Genomic DNA, 15,670 nt, shown 5'->3' on the forward strand with positions numbered 1-15,670 from the left:
CAAGATTATCATCATTAGCTAAATGCTTGAATCGAACTTACAAACAAATATTTTTCCAAGGCTGAAGCGTGACAAGAAATAACTACATTGAAAGACCTGCACCGTAGCGTTGTTTGTAGCTGTTTCTATGCGTGCAAAACAAATTCTGTACTTCCTGTTTGCGTCGTCTTTCTAAGTACCAGAAAGCGCCACTAGGGGGCAAATAACACCATTGAACACAATGAAAATCCAATTTAACCATTGTAATAAAATAATCTGTTACCTTCTAACAGGATGGCAGCACACTATATGTCACTGGTTTCCTGTGACATATAAACCTCCAGGAGGTTTTGGGCTTCCTGATATCCTGCCTGCTCTCCCTCAATCTCTCTCTCCTTGAATTGTCCTTTTGCCCTCCCCTCCCTCTCTTTGACATCACCACCCCACTCTGTATCACTGATTGTGTGTCTGTCTCTGTTGGCAATGTTCTATAACAGAGTAAAAAGTCTCCACCCATAAAATGCGGTTAAGGGCTTAATCATACTGCACTTTGCTGTATCCATCGTCTTGCTGTGTCTTATTTATTCTAAAAGGTCAAATATCCCGTGATTGGAATGTACAGTCGTTGCCAAAAGTTGAGAATGACACAAATATTAATTTTCACATAGTCTGCTGCCTCAGTCTGTATGATGGTAATTTGCATATACTCCAGAATATAATGAAGAGTGATCAGATGAATTGCAAAGTCCCTCTTTGCCTTGCAAGTTAACTGAATCCCCCCCAAAATATTTCCACTGCATTTCAGCCCTGCCACAAAAGGACCAGCTGACATGTCAGTGATTCTCTCGTTAACACAGGTGTGAGTGTTGATGAGGACAAGGCTGGAGATCACTCTCTCATGCTGATTGAGTTTGAATAACAGACTGGAAGCTTCAAAAGGAGGGTGGTGCTTGGAATCATTGTTCTTCCTCTGTCAACCATGGTTACCTGCAAGGAAACACGTGCTGTCATCATTGCTTTGCACAAAAAGGGCTTCATAGGCAAGGATATTGCTGCCAGTAAGATTCCACGTAAATCAACCATTTATCAGATCATCAAGAACTTCAAGGAGAGCGTTTCAGTTGTTGTGAACAAGGCTTCAGGGCGCCCAAGAAAGTCCAGCAAGTGCCAGGACTGTCTCATAAAGTTGATTCAGCTGCGGGATTGGGGCACCACCAGTACAGAGCTTGCTCAGGAATGGCAGCAGGCAGGTGTGAGTGCATCTGCACGCACAGTGAGGTGAAGATGTTTGGAGGATGGCCTGGTGTCAAGAAGGGCACCAGGAAAAACATCAGGGACAGACTGATATTCTGCAAAAGGTGCAGGGATTGGACTGCTGAGGCCTGGGGTAAAGTCATTTTCTGAATCCCCTTTCCGATTGTTTGGGGCATCTGGAAAAAAGCTTGTCCGGAGAAGACAAGGTGAGCGCTACCATCAGTCCTGTGTCATGCCAACAGTAAATCATCCTGAGACCATTCATGTGTTGGGTTGCTTCTCAGCCAAGAGAGTGGGCTCACTCACAATTTTGCCTAAGAACACAGCCATGAATAAAGATTGGTACCATCACATCCTCCGAGAGCAACTTCTCCCAACCATCCAGCAACAGTTTGGTGACAAAAAATTCCTTTTACAGCATGATAGAGCACCTTGCCATAAGACAAAAGTGATATCTAAGTGAATCGGGGAACATCGATATTTTGGGTCCCTGGCCAGGAAACTCCCCAGACCTTAATCCCATTGAGAACTTGTGGTCAAACCTCAAGAGGCGGTTGGACAAACAAAAGCCCACAAATTCTGACACTCCAAGCATTGATTATGCGAGATTGAAGAACAAGGGTCAACACTGCAAATATTGACTCTTTGCATCAACTTCATGTAATTGTCAATACAAGCCTTTGACAACTTATGAAATGCTTGTAATTATACTTCAGTATTCCATAGTAAGATCTGACAATATCTAAAGACATTGAAGCAGCAAACGTTGGAAATTAATATTTGTGTCATTCTCAAAACTTTTGGCCACGACTGTACAACCCTGAGACACAGCTATGCATTTCATCCTCTTAAAATTAGGATATTACTCAAGAAGACACACCCGACCTTGTACATCACACACACTTTCACAAACAGACACACACATGCACACGTTGCTCATACATGTGTATGGACACACTGGAGTGGCTTGAAGCAGGTAGGACTGTCTGGAGGAAGTCAAAGGGGAAGTCTGGAGCAGATCTTTCCAATACGGATGTCATGACCCTTAATAGAATATGGAGTCATGTCGGTGTGTCGCCCTCTTGTGGTTGGTATGAGTCATTCATCCATTGTCATGTGGTTATTTTTCAGAATGTCTTTTTAAACCCCCCTCTTCACTCACATACTGGATTTGATACATCACTGTCTTCCTTATAAGATCTCATGTTCAGTGGTGGGAAAAGTACCCAATTGTCATACTTAAGTAAAAGTAAAGATACCTTAAATTAAAATTACTGAAGTAAAAGTGAGTCACCCAGTAAAATACTACATGAGTAAAAGTTAAAAAGCACTTGTTTTTAAATATACTAAAGTATAAAAGTATAATTGTAATTTCAAAAATATACTTAAGTATCAAAAGAAAGTATTAAGCACTTCAAATGTTTTATTTTAAGCAAACCAGATGACATTTTCTTTTTTTTTAATTATTATTTACAGACAGCCAGGGGCATGCTCCAACACTTGCAAAGGTCCTAATGGATATTGCAATTTATCGCCGTAATCCGAAACTTTTGTTGGTGGAGAGAACATTTAGCTATTTTAAACAAAATGTTCTGCAATTCAACACATTTTGCCCTGTCTTTTGTGTGTTCATGATACCTGAGGGACTCAAAATCAACAGGGTCTCTCTGGGTGTCGAGGCCATAGTCTGTAAAACAAACAGTTAGAGGGCCCAGGGCATGTAATCTGGCCATGATAATAACAAGATTTAGATAGCTGGTTATTTACCTAGCTAACATGGGCTAGTTGATCAACTGGACATTTCTATCAGGTCTGTCAGTGAATGAAATTACTAGTGGAAAACTGTCCATGCATTACCAAATTTCTAAATTGCACCTTGCGCGTTCCACTATAACAATTATCAACAGCATGTTTGTTAAAAGCCAGATTTTTTTACATAACATATATTCATTTATTTAATTTAGTCGAGACCCGCAGTCTGTATTGACCCTATTCTGGGTCCAGATCCGGACCACAGTCCGTATTGACCCTGTTCTGGGTCCGGATCCGGATCACTGTCTGCCTATTGAGTATGGCTGGCCTAGATGCTATCACAACCTCTTCCGATAAAATGAAATGCACAATCGGTCACAAATCTAGAACTACAAATGTAACCCTTCCGACGTAGTCCTTTCTGATAGCTATTCTGATTCTAGCCCACTATCTCTCATTCCAAGAAGTGTCTTCTTGAACCCTGGGTCCTTTACCTTTAGGTTTATGGTCTCAGCCTCTTGTTCAGCACCAGTGGGTAAAGTCCGCCGCTGGGGCAGATTATTAACCTGGCTAATCTGGTCCTCTCAACCCCCATACAATGCGCTTTTCCACTCCTGTATAGGGCTGAGGTCACAAGTGTTGAGTTGAGAGAGCACAAAGAAAAGCAGCCTTACCCAATACCCAACAAACCATCACAAGGACCTGACAGCCCAGAGGAAGCAGATGCAGCACACAGAGACACAACCAGACCACAAGGTAAACTCTTCATTTACTACCGTTTCAATATGAGTTGATGAATTGATGAGTTTAGTTGTTAATGTTTGTAAGTCTACATGATCTGGCCTGACAAGATCATGATTATGGGATGTTCATATGTGATGTGCTATGTTTTTCTATCAAGTGTAAAGTTGAACTTGTTAAGTTATCCTATTACTCAATTCCCACAGTGTTTCTGTTGACTTTTTTTTGGTGAAATGACCCTGTGGGAAAAACTGTTTACTCGGACTACGGTCCTTACCGCCATGATGTCTGACTGACTAACTGAACTGAACTTGTGGAGGATAGTTCTAGCTGAAACAATGCTTTTTCAGGGCATTTGTGGCTATTGACATGGGGCAGACACAATACCTGGTGGACACAAACAAACAAACGTGGAAACACTGAATTGTGTTTTACTTCCAGGGTGTACGAGAGCCTTTGCCATCGATTAGTCCCAGTAGCAGAACACGTGTCTCTGCTTTCAAGATTTGTGTGTGCCAAGTTGCCAACCCAATCCAAAATCCATTTAGATGTGTGACTGTCTCTGGTCCTCCCTCTCAGAGTGATGTCATCCAGAGTCAGACAGAGGAACAGGAGCAGAGTGCTGAGGGGGGGAAACTGGCTGCCGAGCAGCAGAAGCAGAAGCCGGGCTTTGACATGATCTACACCATAGAGGATGTCCCGCCGTGGTACCTCTGCATTCTACTGGGCCTCCAGGTGCACAAATACACACACACTCTTTCACACACACCTCGTTTTCATGGATGGTTTCATCAGTAGACTCCACCTTTCTCTTGCTCTTTTGTGTGCTCTCGTTTCCCATATCTCTGGTCCCCCCTCTCTTTCTCACTCCACAGTGATTAACTAATTAATTAATTAATTAATTATCTTTGATCACAGCACTACCTGACGTGTTTTAGCGGGACCATCGCTGTGCCCTTCCTGCTAGCGGAGGCCATGTGTGTGGGAAAGGACCAGAACACTGTCAGTCAGCTGGTGGGAACCATCTTCACCTGCGTGGGAATCACCACACTCATTCAAACCACCTTTGGAGTCAGGTGTGTGTGTGTGTGTGCTTGGTTTGTGTGCATGTGTGTGTGTACATGTGTATGTCTGCTAATGCTTATCATGCACCTGTGTTTCATCTTCGATTTGTAGGTTACCTCTTTTCCAGGCCAGTGCTTTTGCTTTCCTCGTCCCTGCTCAAGCTATCCTAGGGCTGGATAGATGGAAATGTCCCCCTGAAGGTGCGTCCCTCAATCTCAACCTGTGTGAAAAGAATAGGGCCCAGTCACAGACAGAACCTCACTAATGGGCTGTTGTTTCTGTCTGTCTTTCCACAGAGGAGATTTATGGGGACTGGAGTCTTCCTCTGAACACCTCCCACATCTGGCACCCAAGGATGAGAGAGGTACTTCCTGCTTCTTTTCAGTGGGCCTCCATCTTGTGGTACATCCTTCTGAACTGTAGCATCTCTCACTTTAATTGACATTATCTGAGACATCAAGTAGACATAACTAGGATCAATACATTTTCCTGGTCAGGTCACATGGGGGTCCTCCACATAGGCTGCTGCAACTGTCTATTACTTATTCTGTTGCCTAGTCACTTTAACCTTACCTGTACATAGCTACCTCAATTACCTCATACTCCTGCACATCAACTCGGTCCTGGTACTCCCAGTATACACAGTGTATTCAGTTACCTTGACTTTTTCCACATTTTGATACGTTACAGCCTTGTTCTAAAATTGATCAAATTAAAAATTTCTCATCTATCTACACACAATACCCCATAATGACAAGGCAATAACAGGTTTTTAGAAATATTAGCAAATTTATAAAAATAAAAAAAACAGAAATACCTTATAAGTATTCAGACCCTTTGCTATGAGATTTGAAATTGAGCTCAGGTGCATCCTGTTTCTATTGATCATCCTTGAGATGTTTATACAACTTGATTGGAGTTCACCTGTGGTAAATTCAATTGATTGAATATGATGTGGAAAGGCACACAGTTATCTATATAAGGTCCCACAGTTGAAATTGCATGTCAGAGCAAAAACCAAGCCATAAGGCAGGATTGTGTCGAGGCACAGATCTGGGGAAGGGTACCAAAACATGTCTACGGCATTGAAGGTCCCCAAGAACACACTGGCCATCATTCTTAAGAATGAAGAATGAATGGAAGAAGTTTGGAACCACCAAGACTCTTCCTAGAGCTGACCGCCCGGCCAAACTAAGCAATCGGGGGAGAACGGCCTTGGTCAGGGAGGTAACCAAGAACCCGATGGTCACTCTGACAGAGCTCCGGAGTTCTTCTGTGGAAATGGGAGAACCTTCCAGAAGGACAACCATCTCTGCAGCACTCCACCAATCAAAGTACAGAGATATCCTTGATGAAAATCTGCTCTAGAGCACTCAGGATATCAGACTGGGGTGAAGATGTACCTTCAAACAGGACAACAACCCTAAGTACACAGCCAAGACAACGCAGAAGTGGTTTCGGGACAAGTCTCTGGATGTCAGAGCCCGGACATGAATGAACCCGATCGAACATCTCTGGAGAGTCCTGAAAATAGCTGTGTGGCAACGCTCCCCATCCAACCTGACAGAGCTTGAGAGGATCTGCAGAGAAGAATGGGAGAAACTCCCCAAATACAGGTGTGCCAAGCTTGTAGTGTCATACCCAAGAAGACTCAAGGCTGTAATTGCTGTTTTTTGTTCTAAACATTTCCAAACAGCTGTTTGCTTTGTTGTTATGAGGTATTGTGTGTAGATTGATGAGGGGGGAAAAACAATGTGATCCATTTTAGAACAAGGCTGTAAGGTAACAAAATGTGGAAAAAGTCAAGGGGTCTGAATACTTTCCGAATGCACTGTAGCCATGTTACTTTTACTCATTATTTTTATTCATTATTGACGGTGTATTTATTCCTTGTGTCACTATTTCTATTTTTTCTATCTTAATTCTGCGTTATTGGAAAATGACCCGGTACGTTAGCATTTCACTGTTTGTCTACACTTGTTGTTTATGAAGCAAGTGACAAATAACATTTGATTTGATTTGACATATCTAATGATAATAACAGTCGGTTTCTCTCCCCTGTAGATCCAGGGTGCCATCATAGCATCCAGTGCAGTGGAGGTGGTCATCGGGCTGGTGGGTCTCCCTGGTCTCCTCCTGGACTACATCGGGCCCCTGACCGTCACCCCCACCGTGTCCCTCATCGGCCTGTCTGTCTTCCAGACAGCTGGGGACAGAGCCGGCTCTCACTGGGGCCTCTCAGCACTGTGAGAGCACAATCCATCCTTTGTCTATTGAATCCAGCCCTTCCCTGTAATGCATCCTCTCTGTGGACTCTGCTCTTTCCATCTGATCCTCTCCACTCATGCTTACACTTGAGATCCAACAATGTTTTCTGAGTTTGATTACTCTCTAGGCCGAGGGCCTGTTTTTCTTACTTCTGTTCCTCGCTTCTATAGTAGAAATGGATGACTTTGACTAGGGCTTGAGACTCTTTACTGTCTTCAAACCAAGGTCATTGAAGCTACTGAATCGAATCACATACTATTTAGGTAGCCCTTCACCCTTGTATCCGTATACGGGTTGAAAATGGCAGATTTGGGCACTGATAAACGCCTGAATTGGAACGCAGTGTCTGTAAAGTAACATGCTATACCTGACGTCAGAGCCCTGGCTCTGCGTTTCACAGCTGTGTGGGGGTTTTGACTGACAGACGCTCTGAACTTAAGCACCTTGTGCGACAAGAAGTTCCCCCATCACCCCTGCTAATTGGCCAACTTTTGCAAATGTTTTGCTGTCTAACTGAGGGAACTGCTGTACATTAAGATGACTCTATGCATTTTTGAAAGATGAGACGTTGAGGATTATAAGAAATACTGCTTGGATGTAATTCAAGCAGTCCAAACACTTGTGAGTCCAAATGTGCACTTCACATTTCCAGATCATAAAACTCATGTCATATACAGCACAGTGTCAACGTGTGTATGATCACTGTGCTTGATGTACAGTTCCAAGATTACATGGCGTCTTACCCTGGGTTGTTCTGAACAGATTGAGCCTGTGTTTGTTCATTGTGAAGAGAATTTGCCGCAGCACACGCACCTTGAATGCACTCATGACTCTTTTCTGTGCGTGTCAAAATTACGACTTTTTTTCCCCCTGAATTGCCTTGGCAATAAAACAAGTTTTCAAACCATGCCCACCTGACCCAGATGGCCATTTATAATGGACCGTTTTTTTGGATTGCGTCGACAACAACAGGTTGTGTGATGGCGGGGATGGATGGTTGTGTTCCAAACGACTGTGCTTGTGTCGGGTGAACTGTTGTGCCCTCACCTTTGCTCTAATACTTTTCCCATCATCTCCAAAGTGTTCCCTTTCATTAGTTACCCTGGTTATGCATTTGCTTTTCATTTGTCTTCTGTAAGAAACATTTCAATGTAGCCCTATCCACATAGGCAATTCCCACGAGTGTTTAAAGGGTCCATTGCTTTTCCCCTGTTGCTTTGTCTTTGATTCGGTTATGTTGTTGCTATATCACTGCCTTACTGATCCTCTGCGTCTTCCCAGGTGCATCTTCCTCATCGTGCTATTTGCTCAGTACCTGAGGAACTGGTCCTTCCCTTTCCTCACCTACAACAGGAAGAAAGGCTTCAGCATCACCAGGTTCCAGATCTTTAAGATGTTCCCGGTTAGAACCAAAAAACACATATTTGTCTCACAGGGATGTTAAAAAGTCCTCCGATCCATGCTAATCAGATGTTCTCATGTGGGGCATGAACTGATGTTCATCAAATACACCAAGCTATTCATTCACAGCACTTACCATGCCACTCCAATCTTGAGAGGTATAATAAAGTCTCATCTTAGGCAGACTTTATTGCATTTTCCTCTGTGTTACTGCCTTAATCAGTGCTGCCAGCCAGGTCATGGGGACATTGTCAAGGCCAGGCTATATAAATGACTCACTGTGATAGATAGAACCAGACCACAGGGGTAATTTCACCATTACATTAATGCAAAGTATTAGCTTCCTGATGAAAAGGGCTGTAAGAATGGGCACAGAATAGGCCTACATAATAAGCTCTATGATTAGGCTGTATGATATGTCATGCTGTTCCCCTTCTCTGTGTGTCTGTGGTGCTGGGTTTAGATTATCATGGCCATCATGTTGGTGTGGCTGCTGTGTTACATCCTGACCCTGACCGACGTGTTGCCCAGTGACCCCAGCAAGTACGGACAGAAGGCACGCACTGATGCGCGCGGTGACATCATGACCCTCTCCCCCTGGTTCCGCTTCCCCTACCCCTGTAAGAGGCCAGCCTTACAGCCATTGTCTCTCACACTGGGCCAGTTTGGACGCCTGAGCTAGAGCAAGGGTCAAGTTAAGAAATTGGATGGCACTGGCCATTTATGATCACCTTTAGAATGACCTTATATAACATTTTCAATGGTTTAAATGATCTAAGTTGTCATCCATTGCCATTGCCTCTTGTCTTGCTACATAGGGGAATAATTCCGACTTGTGGTGTTTGTGTGTCCCTGAAAGGTCAGTGGGGGTTGCCCACGGTGACCATCGCCGGAGTGCTGGGCATGTTCAGTGCCACACTAGCTGGCATTATAGAGTCTATCGGGGACTATTATGCCTGTGCTCGCCTCTCAGGGGCACCTCCGCCACCGGTCCATGCCATCAACAGGTGAGCATCAGTCTCCTACGCCACAGTTTAGATTTCTAACCTGGACCGAAGGCTCTGACATGAACCTATGTTCGAGATAGTCCTCTGTGGTCAAGCATCAGTACTCTATTCTCTGTGTGGATGCATGTATGTAGTTGTCTGCATCCTTCATTATCCTTCGTGTCTTGTCTTTCCCATACTAGGGGTATTTTCACAGAGGGGGTGTGCTGTATTATAGCAGGACTACTGGGTACAGGAAATGGCTCCACCTCCTCCAGTCCCAACATTGGAGTTCTGGGAATCACTAAGGTTAGGAAGCTTAGCCCCTCAGCCCCTCCCAAGTTCTTCAGACATGCTGTCTTTAATCTATTTACTTAAAACACATGAGTGTACATATAGAATCTCAGATGTTGTATTTATGTCTTGTTCAAGTTGGAATCAGCAATAATATCTGTTTGAAACGGATGAACGCTTATCAACACGGTCTCTAGTGCAAGCCCTTTGCCGCAATGGAAATCAATTGTTATTATTTCCACATAATTATTGACTAAGGGTCTACTCATCTTTACATATGCTGGTATGTTACTCTGGTGTGGATTCATAATCAATGAACTGCAACTGATACTAGAGGTTGCACAGTTCACATTGAGCCATGTTGTACTATGTCCCTAAACACAGGTGGGCAGCAGGAGAGTGGTGCAATATGGTGCAGCCATAATGTTCCTGTTAGGAACAGTGGGGAAATTCACTGCCCTCTTCGCATCTCTGCCTGACCCCATTCTAGGTGGCATGTTCTGCACCTTGTTCGGTGAGTCATTGGGAGAATTTCAATTGCATACTCCTCGCGTCCTCTGCCCTCGCGTTCTTCTCAAAACCCATTGGAGGAGAAGGTCAGAGGGGAGTGACCTCTGTGTTTCTTATCCAATGGGTTTTGAGAAGCATGCGAGGAGAGAGGTAGCAAGGAGTATGCAATTGAGATTCTCCCACTGTGTTCTGTGACTTCCAAATACAGATTCCACACACAGCATCATCTCAGTGTCAGCCACCAGGGGGGGTAGTAATGATCACAAAAAACTCACTATTTCAGAAAGGGGATCATATTATGTTTGTAGCTAGAAACACAGATAACCGTTTAAAAATATGAAAATAATAACCTTTTCCACACCTCTGTTGTTTGTGTTGTCTATGCCCTGCAGGTATGATCACGGCTGTGGGCTTGTCCAACCTGCAGAGCGTAGACCTCAACTCCTCTAGGAATCTTTTTGTCCTCGGCTTCTCCATGTTCTTCGGTCTCATGCTGCCCAGCTACCTAGACTTGCACCCTGGCTGCATCAAAACAGGTGGGCTGCACATTTAAAAGGGCTTTATTGATAAGAAAAGGCATCATCATCATCTGCTGAGGAAGTGTAGGAGTGGCTGTAGGAAGTTCAGAGTATGTGTACAGTTAGACTGGTATGCAGGTTTAGTACGGTTTTGCTGCTGGATATTATATTGGATGCTATGAATAATGATTAAGGATCATTCATTTGGTGGTACATGTTTCATTGCCCTCAGGAGTTGCAGAGGTGGATCAAATCCTCACAGTGCTCCTAACCACTGAGATGTTTGTTGGAGGCTTCCTGGCGTTTGCTCTGGATAACACCATCCCAGGTATGCGTGCTCTGTAAGAGTGCAACACCTCATCTCGTTAACAGATGTCAAACGCACAGCACTGCCTAGTCACCTCATCACACACGGATCGGAGGGACCCGTTGCTTTGTGTTTGTTGACAGTATGTGTCACCGCCATGTCACAATGGGACACGCCAATCCTTCAAACGGTTGCCTGTAACTACCCATGTTTGTTGATCAAATCAAATTGCATTTGTCACATGTGCCGAATACAACAGGTGTTGTAGACCTTACAGTGAAATGCTTACTTACAAGCCCTTAACCAACAATGCAGTCTTAAGAAAATACCCCCCCCCCCCCATAAAATTAAGAGATAAGAATAACAAATAATTAAAGAGCAGCAGTAAAATAACAATAGCGAGGCTATATACAGGGGGTACTGGTGTCGAGGTAATTCAGGTAATATGTACATGTAGGTAGAGTTATTAAAGTGACTATGCATAGATAATAACAGAGAGTAGCAGCAGCGTAGAAAAAGGGGGGGGGGGGCAATGCAAATTGTCTGGGTAGCCATTTGATTAGCTGTTCAGGAGTCTTATGGCTTGGGGGTAGAAGCTGTTTAGAAGCCTCTTTGACCTAAACTTGGCGCTCCGGTTCCGCTTGCCGTGCTGTAGCAGAGAGAACAGTCTATGACTGGGGTGGCTGGAGTATTTTACCATTTTTAGGGCCTTCCCCTGACACCGCCTAGTATAGAGGTCCTGGATGTCCCCGGTGATGTACTGGGCTGCACGCTCTACCCTTTGTAGTGCCTTGCGGTCGGAGGCCGAGCAGTTGCCATACCAGTCAGTGATGCAACCCGTCAGGATGCTCTCAATGGTGCAGCTATAAAACCTTTTAAGGATCTGAGGGCCCATGCCAAATCTTTTCAGTCTCCTGATGGTGAATAGGTTTTGTCGTGCCCTCTTCATGACTGTCACACCATGATTGGTGTGCTTGGACCATGTTAGTTTGTTGGTGATGTGGACGCCAAGGAACTTGAAGCTCTCAATCTGCTCCACTACAGCCCCGTCGATGAGATGTGTCATTGTGTGTGTGTTTTGTGCATGTATACTTGTGTGTGTGGTCCAAACAGGCACAAGGAAGGAGAGAGGGCTGTTGGACTGGAAGGCTGATGAGGGCAGTGGGGGAAGCTCCGCGAACATACATACTACTTATGACTTTCCCATTGGAATGAGCTGCGTTAGGAAGATCAGCTGCCTGCGCTATCTCCCCATCTGCCCCAGCTTCCAAGGCTTCAGGCAGCGCAGACGGAAGGACAGCATGCAGGAAAACAACGAGGATGAATTAAGAGAGAGGACTGAGAGTGTACGCATGGACACAACAATTACCTTGGCCTGCACCAAAGTATAGTAAAAGTTCAATGATGAATCTTTTAGATTATTTTTATACTGAGGTGTGATTTTCACAGCTATTTATTGTTTTGGACACTTACAAATGCACGATGTTGCAATGTTGTGACTGGAATATTATTTACTAGAGCATGTAACTCACCATGTATCTTGGAGGTTTGGTCTACCATCTCTCAATGGTGGAACAAACTCCCTCACGACGCCAGGACAGCGGAGTCAATCACCACCTTCCGGAGACACCTGAAACCCCACCTCTTTAAGGAATACCTAGGATAGGATAAGTAATCCTTCTCACCCCCCCTTTAAGATTTAGATGCACTATTGTAAAGTGACTGTTCCACTGGATGTCATAAGGTGAATGCACCAATTTGTAAGTCGCTCTGGATAAGAGCGTCTGCTAAATGACTTAAATGTAAATGTAATCTCTTCTTACTCACCACCACGTTTTTATAGCATCTATTATTGGTCTACGCTGAAGAACACAGAGCCATATATTCAGACACATACTTGACCGTATGCTTGTATATAGGCTGTACTGAAGATGCAGAAACAACATTAGCAGTGGTTTTTTGTATTTTATTAAGTCTTTCTTGTGTACAAAATGAACAAGTAATGATAGTGTCTCTCTCTTCTAATGATCTGAACTCAATCGGAGGTAAAGCAAAACAGTTATGATATAAAATGAAAGTGTAATATATTAAAACATTCCTATTTTTTTGACTACGTTAAATGTTTGTTTACATTATTAAGTGTTACAATAAAATGTTAAAACGAGATTAGTGAGAGGAGAGCCGTCGATTAACATATTTACAATCTGACCAAAAAGAGCTGTAAGAAAGAAAACCCACAAAGTCAAGTCAACATGGTAATTGTACTGTATTAGCTGAGAGAGACTGAACAACAACACTGCACAGATTGGAAGAAAAAAAGTGCAGGCCAAGAGGCTAGGGTCTATTGATCTATCAAGGAAGCACAGGATCAGAGTTTTTATGGCTGTTCAGTATTGATTTCACTGTGACATGATGAAAGATGTTGAATTGAATTTCCGTTCCATATTACACCCAAAACCATTGTCTGCCAGGGCCTCTGTCAATAGTGGCCATTGCAGTCTGCCCCTGGTGATGCGTTTTTAATCTGACGACAGCTGCCCTCTCGGCTTGTTCAGGCCACTCTCCTCAAGTAAACAATGGTGAGATGTAAAAGACAACAAAAGCTTACAAAATAAAATAAAAAAATAGCACCCACTCAAATCTTAATTTCTCCTTTGAAAATTGCAAAAGAAAATGTGTGTTTTAAGAAAGTGTTGTTTTATCTATATTACACAACTAGACATGGCAAACATCATCACAAGAAAACTGTTTATGTTAGAAAATGAGATGACATGCCATTTTAGTGACAGTAAAAGATCATCAAGCATCTGCCCAGAAAGACACAGTTTCAATAGGGAGGGAAGAGGAGGGTTCAGAGAACCACAGGTAAATACACTGTATGCATTTTCGTTATGGAAAACATTCATACCTTAGCAGCCCTCTGCTCTCTCACACAAATATCTGACAACGTGAAGTCCCGGTAGTCATCATCTTTATGGGTATTGTGTCAGGAATTTTCGGATTCAGGTGAATCCGAGATGAGACACTGATTTTCGTCACTATTATTGATACCCAAGTTTTACTCAACCTGACAGTATGTAAGACACTCTGATCCATCTCTGGGTGGCCTTGTGCGGCTTACCCTCAGTCCTTACCCCCTGGACAGTGCAGTATACAGTCCCGTCGTAGTGTTAAGTGTTCTGCTGTTGCAGTCCGGTAGGCAGCAGTCTTACAGCCAGGTGTGAGGCATCTCCTGTGGATGAGCCTGAACAGAGAAGCACTTGGGAGGGTACATGCCTGGGAATTGCAGTGAGTGGTAGGGCATGGCACACGCTGGTGGCAGGACTGCTGTAGGCACCGTCTGCTGTGGCAGCAGCACTTCCACGTACTGGCAGGTCTCTGGATCAAACAGCATCTTGCGCTGAGGTGGAAGTTGGGGAACGTCGATGTAGAAACATCTCCCCGTCTCCGGGTCCATCAGCATGTGTCGGGGTCCCTGTCCGTAAACCTGACCTCCAGCTATCTCAGGATATGCTAAGCCTGCACTGCCCTGCCTGTACTCTGTGCTGAATGGGGCCATGAAACCCTGTGTGCTGCACAGGTACTGCTGTTGTTGTGTGTCTGGGGAGGGCATTTTGTTTTCTCCATTCCCTGCTGGCTGTGGGGGTGAGAATTCTTCTCCCCTCAGCAGTTGGACTGGCTGGTTTTGAGGGGGAGGCTGCATCAGGACAGGGGCCTGTATTAAAGTCATCTTTCCAACGTGGGTTTGAATTGTCTGATAGTTCATGGGGTTTGGTGTATGGAAGAAGGGAGACATCAGTGGCTGTGGAGTCCCAGTGGTGTTGAGCTGTACACAGGCAGGGGAAGGTGTGCAAGTGAGTGTAGTTTGACCCTGGGATCTGGGAGGAGGGCCATGGTTTTGGCTGCTATCCTTGGCACTGGAACACGTTGTAACTGAGGGCTGATACTGTTCTGGCTGGTACACGTGTGCTGCTGATGAGTAATATGTTGGAACTAAAGTAAAACTATTTGTGGCAGTTGCTTGTGGGGATTTCTGTTTCTCATTGGTGGTGCCTGTTCTTTCACACCATTGCTGATTAGACTTACTGGGGGGCTCCACTGAAGACCAGGTCTGCCGAAGCATCTCTTTTGAACTTGCATTGGCATTACTACTCAGGTTATCAGACTGGTTGATATTGGGTCGGCTGCCTCTTTTCTCAATAGATTTTGCAAGGCTTTGGGGTGTGATATTTGTAAATCCAGTGTTAGGAATTCTGTCTTGTGATTCATGGAGAGCTGTGGCTTTGGTTACATATCCCTTGGGGGTGGTGTAAAGTGAAGCTGTATCCACGGCCACGGCCTTCAAAGGTGCCGATGGGAACACTTTCTTCACTAATAGCTTTTCATTAGGCCCGGGTGCTCTGACCCCGCAGGCCTCTCTGTTGCTGACCTGGTCATACACAGACTGCTGATAGAAGGACAAGAGACTGTCCTCTTTTCCCAAAATGGTGTCCGCTGCGTTTTTGAAAGAGAGGTTGTAGGTATTTTTCACCAGCCTCCTCACATCCCTCACTACATGTACTGGGGCCTTGGCTTTAAATATCTCCTGTGTCCCC

At 44.3% G+C, this 15,670-nt stretch overlaps 1 protein-coding gene across 1 annotated transcript; it reads left to right on the forward strand.

The window, feature by feature from the left end:
* Positions 1-3,601: 3,601 nt before the first annotated feature.
* slc23a1 (solute carrier family 23 member 1) lies at positions 3,602-13,195 on the forward strand. The gene is made up of 14 exons (XM_035755336.2): positions 3,602-3,741; positions 4,306-4,461; positions 4,645-4,802; positions 4,903-4,991; positions 5,088-5,155; positions 6,856-7,037; positions 8,341-8,461; positions 8,924-9,080; positions 9,320-9,467; positions 9,650-9,755; positions 10,125-10,254; positions 10,643-10,786; positions 11,001-11,096; positions 12,189-13,195. Exons 1-14 carry the CDS (start codon positions 3,709-3,711, stop codon positions 12,464-12,466), a joined length of 1,866 nt encoding a protein of 621 aa, XP_035611229.1. The 5' UTR covers positions 3,602-3,708; the 3' UTR covers positions 12,467-13,195.
* The last annotated feature ends 2,475 nt before the right edge of the window (positions 13,196-15,670 follow it).

This window comes from Oncorhynchus keta, chromosome 12 (genome assembly GCF_023373465.1).
Source record: "Oncorhynchus keta strain PuntledgeMale-10-30-2019 chromosome 12, Oket_V2, whole genome shotgun sequence".
NCBI lineage: Eukaryota > Metazoa > Chordata > Actinopteri > Salmoniformes > Salmonidae > Oncorhynchus > Oncorhynchus keta.

Excerpts from the sequence above, each read along its gene's own strand:
- slc23a1 (XM_035755336.2), top strand. The coding sequence starts at position 3,709 with ATGCAGCACACAGAGACACAACCAGACCACAAG. Across the intron at positions 4,803-4,902 it reads CAAACCACCTTTGGAGTCAG|GTTACCTCTTTTCCAGGCCA; the intron begins GTGTGTGTGTGT and ends TTCGATTTGTAG. Across the intron at positions 7,038-8,340 it reads CACTGGGGCCTCTCAGCACT|GTGCATCTTCCTCATCGTGC; the intron begins GTGAGAGCACAA and ends GCGTCTTCCCAG.